The sequence below is a fragment of the Populus nigra genome, chromosome 8 (genome assembly GCF_951802175.1).
Source record: "Populus nigra chromosome 8, ddPopNigr1.1, whole genome shotgun sequence".
Lineage (NCBI taxonomy): Eukaryota > Viridiplantae > Streptophyta > Magnoliopsida > Malpighiales > Salicaceae > Populus > Populus nigra.
The window spans coordinates 13514609-13523445 of record NC_084859.1 but is presented as its reverse complement, the minus strand read 5'-3'; the positions used below and the strand labels follow the sequence as shown (position 1 = coordinate 13523445).

The window sequence follows — 8837 nt, the reverse complement described above, 5'->3', positions numbered from 1 at the left end:
TCTCATCTACTCAGCCATCCTGGTCCAATATCCTTTTTCTTTGGACCATACAGCTTATTAGTGGAGCTTTGGTTCCACAAAACTCTTTCTTGGACAACTTGGACGGCCCTCAAATCAGAGACTTACCCTCCATCTTTCTATTCCCATCTTTCTTCCTGTTTTCTCATCTTGTCTTTCCAACTTGATGTGATCTTAACAAAGGTCAACCAGCATTTAGTAGAAAGGTCCCTTTCATGGTTTCCTATGTTTTCTTAAGTGTACAAAAGACATCAAAATAAGATCAGTGTTCCATTATCTCTAGCTCCTAGTCAAGCAACCAATACCCCAACAGCATGCAAAATAAGTTACAAATAAAAAATCCACACATTCAATAGCAAAACTTCGTGCATTGTTGTCCACGCATGCATCACCACCAAGACTTTTACCTTTTAATTTCAGACCAAAGTATTACGTTGCAATTAGTATGCTAATCGCACGAGTTTTTTTATATTGAAATTAGGTAAAGATGCAGCAAAACATCAAGTAATTCCATCTTTCCTTTGTCCAAGAAAGGAAGCTTGCGCTAGTTCAGAGGCCCAGAAGGAATGGGTCCAACAGACAAACATTTGCACATCTCTTTCAACCGATGCACCATCAGAAACACCAACCAAAGAAGCCAAGGAAATTAATCATGGAACATAAAGACACCAAAGCTAATAGTAAACCCTCCCCAATAAATAAAAGCGAAAGGTCATGATTTCCGGGAGAAATTTAGTTAAATTAGTAGAAACAACAACAATAAAATAAGTGACTTGGTAAATACGATGTCATTGACTACAATATCTTAACTAAAACACGCATTTATCCCATAATGACGGAACAGCAGAGCACTGTGAAAGAACTGTAGTGTTTATCGAAGCCAGAGAAATCAAGAAGAGCAATAGGATGCATAATGCAGGACAAAGCTACCTCATGAAATCCAAATTAACTAATTTCCACATGACTCCTAGCTATTCTTTATACACTTTCTTTCTTCAAGCTTGAATTATTGAGAAACCAAACTATCTAAAATTGATCACAGGTGCATAAAATCAGTCTATTCTTGGGTATCTGTCACACCTCTTGAATGCATAACTGTAATCTGACATCTATCAACCTTGTATACGTAGAAAAGATTACTCATCGGGCTTTTCGTTTTTCTCTTAAAGGGACACATAAGATGAGATAATTAACTAGGACTTACAAAATAACATGTTCTTAATTTCCATAAAAGAAGAAGAAGCTAATTTGCAGTCCAGCCAATTGTACAGGTTGCAATGATGGGAAAAAGAGATTTGACACAAGGATAACCAGTATCTAAACCAAATTTTGCACAACACCCTTGTCCTCAAGTGGTTAAATTGCGGATTAGCCTCTAAGAAATCAGGGGTTTGAATTTCCATTCCCGGATTGCCTCCCCTGGTAATGATAGTTAGAAGAGTAATCTTCCTATAAATATAAAGGTAAATATAAGTGGGGGTTGATGAGCATGAATTAATCAATAAAGCTTGGAAAGTTCATTTAAATACTTATGCGTTTATTTTCAACAATTGATATTAAGATTTAGATTTGATTAAGAGGGAAAAAAAAAAAAAACACAGCGGCACTTTTCTCCATTGAAGATAAAGAAGCAGTAGCACAGCAAAGTCATCCTAAAGCTGATTTTTGAAAGACCACGTGTTAATCTTCCTTTTCAATTGACCCAAGACAGCCTAAGAAGTCACGGTCAAAGATGAATTCTTGCACAGCAGCTCCAATTCATTTTCTTCCTTGCTTGCGGAGCAACAGCGAACCATCAGCTAGCGTTGTAGTGTTTCTCCTTAGCAGCAATTAACTCAGAACAGTTGTTTTAGCAAGCAAAAGCAACTTAGAGCGTAGCAGATCTGACGTGGCATATAATACATTAATCCATCGACTTGTAATTTATTTTGTTCATGTTAATATTTCATGTTAAATTACTTTCAATAAAAAAATAATATTTAGTAAAGTTTTAACGTGGATTCTCAACTTTTAATCTAAATTTAAACATTTACATTAAAAAATCTAGAGTTGATATAAATTTAAATCTATAAATCTATAAAATAAAAATCCATGTAAAACATACTTTCAACACAAATATAATAAGAAAATTCTAGTATAAATACTAATTATATATGCAAACTTATAATTGATATTGATTCAAAGTTACAGCATTCATATTAATAATAAAAAATATCTATATTTAAATTAAAATAAAATAAACACTTACTTGTATAAAGCACTTTAAAATAATGAAATTTTTGTTGTCGTCAAATGATGAATCATTTGTTCTTAACACTTTATTGCTTCTTATTTGTGCAACTAAAATATTTGTAATATGTCTTTCAAGATTTTAACAACATCATCTTAGTTTAGATACGCTTCTAAACAAGGTCTTTGAACCAAAGATTATATAGCTCAAATATCTCTCAATAAGATGAATCACTAGATTTGGGAGAAAAATCGAAGCATAAAAAAAGAAGAAAAAACATTATAATAAAATGAGGAAGAGTAAGAATCTAGAAGAAAACATGTATCAAAATCCTCATTTGTCTTTTTTTTTATAGTGAATTTTGAAAGTTAAAATGTTAAAGAATTAATTTTGGTGATAGTTAGAATTAATTCATACTATTATCAATATTTAATTAGTCACCACAAATTAAAAATTAAAATTAAATATAATAGTTATAAATCTGAATTTTTTAGGTGAAAAAACTGGTCGGATCTATAGAAAAAACTTTTAGAAGGGATTGTTAGCATTCATGAGCTGGATTGGACAAAATAATGAGTTGAAGGATAGACTAGACTCAAGGCTAAATTTTAATTGGTAAAAAATAATTTTTTATGATCCAAAATATTATTTTATAATAAAACCATACCGGTGCATGCATGTATATGGATTTAAACCCAAAACTCGCTTTGCTTAAGATTTTTCTCCTCTAAAAACTTGTGTGTCCTTTGAACTCAGTTTTAACCTTTTATTTTGTAAACATCAAGAACATTTTGTATTGTGAAATTTTTTTTAGAGTGTTTTGAGTTTTAGCACATGTTGATTTTTTAAAATTAATTTTTTATTTACTAATAATTTATTTAAATCATGTTAATTTTTTATGTTAAAAAACTTACAGTAAATATTAAATTTCAACAAAATTTTAATTCAAAAAATAAGTGAACTGTACTTCTAATTTTGCCTCTTAACAAATTTCCCAACATTATGGTCAGTGAAGTGGCATTAATGGAGAAGAATCTGCTAGAAAACCAGAACTTCTGTTAGCGGAAGCCATGAATGACATCTACAGCCATAGCAATTTCATAGACCAGAGATGCTGCTGCTACATAGAGGCCAATCCGTGGTATAGGCTCACTGAATTTTGCTTCATTCAGGTTCCCATCGATGCCACAGCCAACCTTTCCCATCTACATGTTTCACTTCAGTAGTTCTCCGAGTGATTACTTTGTCTTGATGCTTGGTCTGGTTTTGCTAGTAAATTGGTTGTCTGAGTTGCTTCCGATTTGCCCTTCTCTTATCTGTATTGTGCCGGACATTGTCTATGGTCAAATTAAAGGGTTATTTGACACTAAGCAGGATTACTGTTGAATGTGTCTCAATCGTTTGGTTTGGAATTGTCAAGGACTGGATTGTCTTATGACTCGTCGGGAGCGGTAAAGAGTTTTTGTCAATTTGGCTACTTGCAATGGTAGTCAAATAACCTCCACTGTTGATTTTTTTTTTTTCTGGATCCAAGTGGCTCTGGAGTCGACATCTAGCACAATGCTGCTGCTGCTGCACGCCTAGGCTGGAAGGCTTAATGGTTGATATTGGAATATCAATTTCGTTAAATGGATATTAGTTCTCATCAATTCTCTGGGGGCCCTGGGATTTTGATTAGTACAACTTTAGCCTGAGTTTAAAAAATCCCGGCACATAGAATTGTTTTTTGTGCATGTCAATTTATTACAAGGTTATAACTGTCTAGAACACTGGCCTTTTCACCTGATAGATAAAAAGCTTCTCGATTGGATGCTTTATGGTTATATACTACCATATAGATTCATTAGACTGTTACAGTTGAATAAGGGATGCCAACTGCATCCTCTGTTCCACAAAATCCACAAAAAATGACTTTCTGCTTCTCGATGGACTATCTGCATTACATGTTGTCTTAAGTTGTCAGTATTAACTTATATAACATAAGACAAGAGGCAGGAAGCCAAGTATTTTCAAATATTACATGGCATAGTCGTAAGTTGCTTCTATTTTCCAACTCCAGGCTAGTAAAGTTTATTCCATGGTTAGATACAAGTCGCTTGAAGTGGAGAAGACTGTTTCACTCTTTGCTGAAGAAGATGGAATGAAGGGCGAAGAGGTCTTCAAATCATTCAATGAACGCCACTCATCAATGCAGGCCATTCGATCTGGATCTAAAGTGGAAATAGGCCGCTGATCTAGAAGTTTCCGGATCTTTTCTGTTTTTCCAAGAATGTGAACTGCCCTGCGTACACAGTATTCCCTCTCGATGACAGCCCTGCTCAAACAGTGGAATATGACAGGCCGTAAGTTAGTGAGACAAGCACCCAGTATATCAGAGATCATGACAGTTAAAGCTTCAAATAATCTTTCGTCGACCAAGTCACTTCTACTATCACAATTCTGCAGAAGAGTTTGGCTTATCCTATACATGGAATTAGCAGCCAGAACCTTGATGGGCCACTTTGAAGGTCTTTCCTTCAGACATTGATTCATAAATATCTTCTTACACTCCACAAACCTGGTCTTTGCAACATCAGATAGTTTCTCAAGTATTTCCTTTGTGCTTTCTGCTTGTACGGACAGTTTTCGAAGGTCCACATCTAGCCACTTGTTGTCGAGATCAACTCCAAGCCATACAACATTTGCTGCTTTCCTGATGTTAATCAATTCTCCCTTTGCGTCCAGGTTATCTTCTATGAGTCTGACATACATGAGGCCTTCATGTACACTGAGCATCAACTGTTTCATCAAACCACTACTGACATTTGGAAGTGCAACTGCAATGGCCGTCAGAGTTACTACAGGAAGAGCCCAACAGTTTGGAGGTTCATCACAATCTAGAGAGAGAACTAGGTCACTGTCAAACTCTTTCACCCCCTTAAATCCTCCTGCAACGGTTGATTTTTCCAACAGTTCCATGAGATGCTTTGGCTGTTTCCTTTTCCCCCTTCGCAGCCAATGATCAGTGGTATCAAAGTTCTTCTTCATCATCAACTCAACTAGTTCGTCTTCACCTTCAAGATGCAAAACAAAACGGCTGAGATCTGGTTTTGTACTGGATCGTGATTCTGATCCTGAGTCAGATGATATGCTGTTGTCGGGTTTCATTGTTCTTAACTTCTTGCAGTGATCGGAGAGTAATAGCATCCAGATCATGGAGTAAACTGAAATGAACTGAATCACTTTGCTACCCAACACAATTCCAGTTTGCATTCCAAGACAGAGGTCCACCAATTTGTTATTAACATAGTGGGCAAGTTTCCTGCAAAATCGGTCCTGGATTCGTATGGCTAGTAGGCACTCTTTCATCTCCACAAGCAACTGGATCCAGTACCTTTCTACTGTAAATATTCTTTTGCTGCTTTTCTTTCTTCTGGTTGGGCATCCGAAGTTCAGAGCACTGAACCATCTGATTGCAGGGGCAACAGTACCAACTCCCACTGCAATGGTCTGTGTAATAAGAACTACAATGGTCGACCACTTATACTCAGATTCTCCGGTGCAGAATTTGAATGACCGGGGCATCAAGTAAGATAGCAGCATGGCCTCAGCTAAAGTCATGGCACCAAGGAGACAGAATGCACCTGAGGCAGAGCATGTAACTGAACGGCCCACCACGAACTGGGGGCTGCAGGTATGAGCCATCATCCAGAATTTCATTAATTCTTCTTTAAGTTCCTTGCCTTCCCTTTTGCTGGTTTCCTTCGAGTCTTCTTTAAGAGCCATATCATATTTCTTATTATATTTATATTGGAAATATTTATTATTTATCGGCACAGTTAATGCTGAAAAGCTTAGGATTAAAAGCAAAATAAGCATGAGAAACATAATAAATACATGCTCTTTCCAGTAAAGATATATAACACCGGTGCCTAATTGGATGCCTATATTAACAATAACAGTAATAACGAGAATTCCTAAAGCTATCATATTTGTGCATAAATCACTGTTGTCCATGGCTCCAAGAGAAGGCATGGAATTACCCATTACTGTACAGAGCAAGGCACCACTGCTAAGTTTTGCGAGCTGATCAACACGGCGAGGCATGGCGGTGTTTAGATCCACTGACAGCTTGACTGCCACAGCTATTATGGTCAGTGAAGTGGCATTGATGGAGAAGTATTTGCTCGGGAACCAGAACTTCCGTCGGCGGAAGCCACGGATGAAATCTACAGCCATAGCAAGTGCACAGGCCAGAGATGCTGCTGCTATATAGAGGCCAATCCATGGCATGGGTTCACTGAACTTCGCTTCATTCAGATTCCCATCGATACCGCAGCCCAGCTTCCCCATCTATAGGTTTCACTTTCAGTATTTTTTACTTAGAGAGTAGTTGGTCAGTCGCTTCAGTTTGCAGTTTGCAGTTTGCACCTCTCTTATCTGCTTAATTCTAGACCTTTTTTTAAGCTGTCCAGCCAATTTGTAGGTGACATAACGGATGACGGTTGAATGTGTCTCACTCGTTTGGATTGTCTTTTTATTACTCCGGGCAGGTAGGGTAAGGTCTTTGTCTATTTGGCTTTTCTCCCATGGTCGCTAGCCAGTAGCCACTGGAAGAACGTTCTAGGAGAGAACCTCCCAGAGTCCCAGGTATTAGAAACATATTTTGATTTATCTGAGTGGTCCTGGAGTCGGAGGCATAGAGGTTAGGCTGCTGGCTCGATATGAGATTTTATGTTACAGTTATAATTATGATAAATTATTTCACTCTATTTTATACTTTATTTTTATTGTTTAAAAAATTACAGCTATCATCCTTAATTTTATATGTACATAATATTTTAAATGGTGATGAAAAAAAATCAATAAAAAAATTAAATTATCTACCAATTTGTTATTATATTCTATTTAATAACTAAAGAGTAGTTGCTTTGTTAAAATTATAAAATTACTAAATTATTATAACATTAAAAAAAAATCTATTTACGTCTCTTTCGAGCATTTCATCAAACAGTTTTGCTATAATACCGACGCTTCCATCTATTTATAAAAAAACATTTCTGATCAAAACCACTCAATTTTTGTTATATTATTTTTCAATTGATGATTTGACATTGAGTTTATTTGTGATTGGAGTTGATTTTTTTTTCCCGATTGCCTAAATATAGAGATCACTCAATGTCAAGAAAATTTTTTTTGTAAAATAAAATTTAATTTTATTGATTTAAAATAATTAAAACTTGAAAAATCAAATTTAAAACTTAATATAATTATAAGAACTGGGGTAACGACTAGTGGCAAAGAAGATGGTGTATGCATTGCTCGTGTTATTGAGTGGAAAAAGTCACCGTGCTCTAGCAATGCGTGCGGCTTCCTCCGAGAACCCCTTTATTGTGGTGTTGTATGTGTACACTTTGGAGGCGTATAAAGATTTTTTTTTATCTTCTTCACTCTTTTCTCTCTCTCATCTTCCTCGGTTTTCATGCTAATTTTCTAAAAAATAGCATGGTGTCAAACATTCTATTTTTACATCAAATATAATTTTTATTTTTTTATTGTTATTTGTTTTTTATTCTTTTTTTAATTGATTGTTTTTCAATTTTATTCCTTAATATTATGTTGATTGGAGATTAAACTTTGTGATTTTTTCAAGTTTATCTTCTATGAAATACTCCTAGCCTCATGACTGGATTATCAAGGTTAGTCCAAGTTATTTTTAGTCTTTTTTAAAATTGATTTTTTTTAATTTCATTTTTCAACAGTAGACTGGTTAGAGAATGGGCTTTGAAATTATTATTTTTTACCTTTTTTTATATAAGGTTATCATAATCTCATGGTCTGAGTTATAGATTTGACAGATTAACTTAGGTCAATTTAATTTTTTTTTGTATATTGATTTTTTTTTTAATTTTAATTTTAAGTATTGAGTTAGTTTGAGAATTAAGCTTTTAATTTTTAATCTTTTAAGTTCCCAAGATTTATCTTGATGCTGAAGAATTAAATTGTCCATATGGTGCCAAGATATTCTAGTCCATGTGCTGGTCAAATGAAAAAAACCTTTCAAATCATTGCAGCAATTCACCCCACCCCTTCATTCTCACCATTCTACACATGATTTCTTGGAAAGCTGATTAGGGAAGGAAAAAAAAATAAAAGATAGCTAAAGATAGTTTAATAGTAAAAGGGCTGGTTATCTGATTCTGGACTATACAGCTAGAAAAAAAAGATCTTTATAAAATTAGCTCTTTAAATACCTAGCAAGACTCGAAATAAAATAAATATTTACCCTGAAAAATAACTAAAATTAGCCATTCAAACTACTACAATAAATATTATATAAATAAAATATTAAAAGAAAAAACCAAATTATATGAAAGCTATTATAGTTCTATCTCCTATGCCATTTTTCTCTAGTTGAAAAAAACTCATACTCAACTATTTAAATGGTATTCTAGTAGTAAAAATTTGGGATTAAAAAGTTTGTTCTCTCTATGATCTCAGGTTTGAACTCTGTGGTTGTTCATATGATGACCACTGGAGACTTATATGATCGTTAACTTTAGGACCCGTGAAATTAATCGAAATACACACAAACTAACCTGGACACCGA

The 8837-nt window shown here is 34.7% G+C and overlaps 1 protein-coding gene across 1 annotated transcript; it reads right to left on the bottom strand.

Moving 5' to 3' along the window:
• Nucleotides 1-4034: 4034 nt before the first annotated feature.
• On the bottom strand, nucleotides 4035-6991 carry LOC133701042 (uncharacterized). The gene has a single exon (XM_062124807.1). It carries the CDS (start codon nucleotides 6578-6580, stop codon nucleotides 4319-4321), a length of 2262 nt encoding a protein of 753 aa, XP_061980791.1. The 5' UTR covers nucleotides 6581-6991; the 3' UTR covers nucleotides 4035-4318.
• Between the last annotated feature and the right edge of the window lie 1846 nt (nucleotides 6992-8837).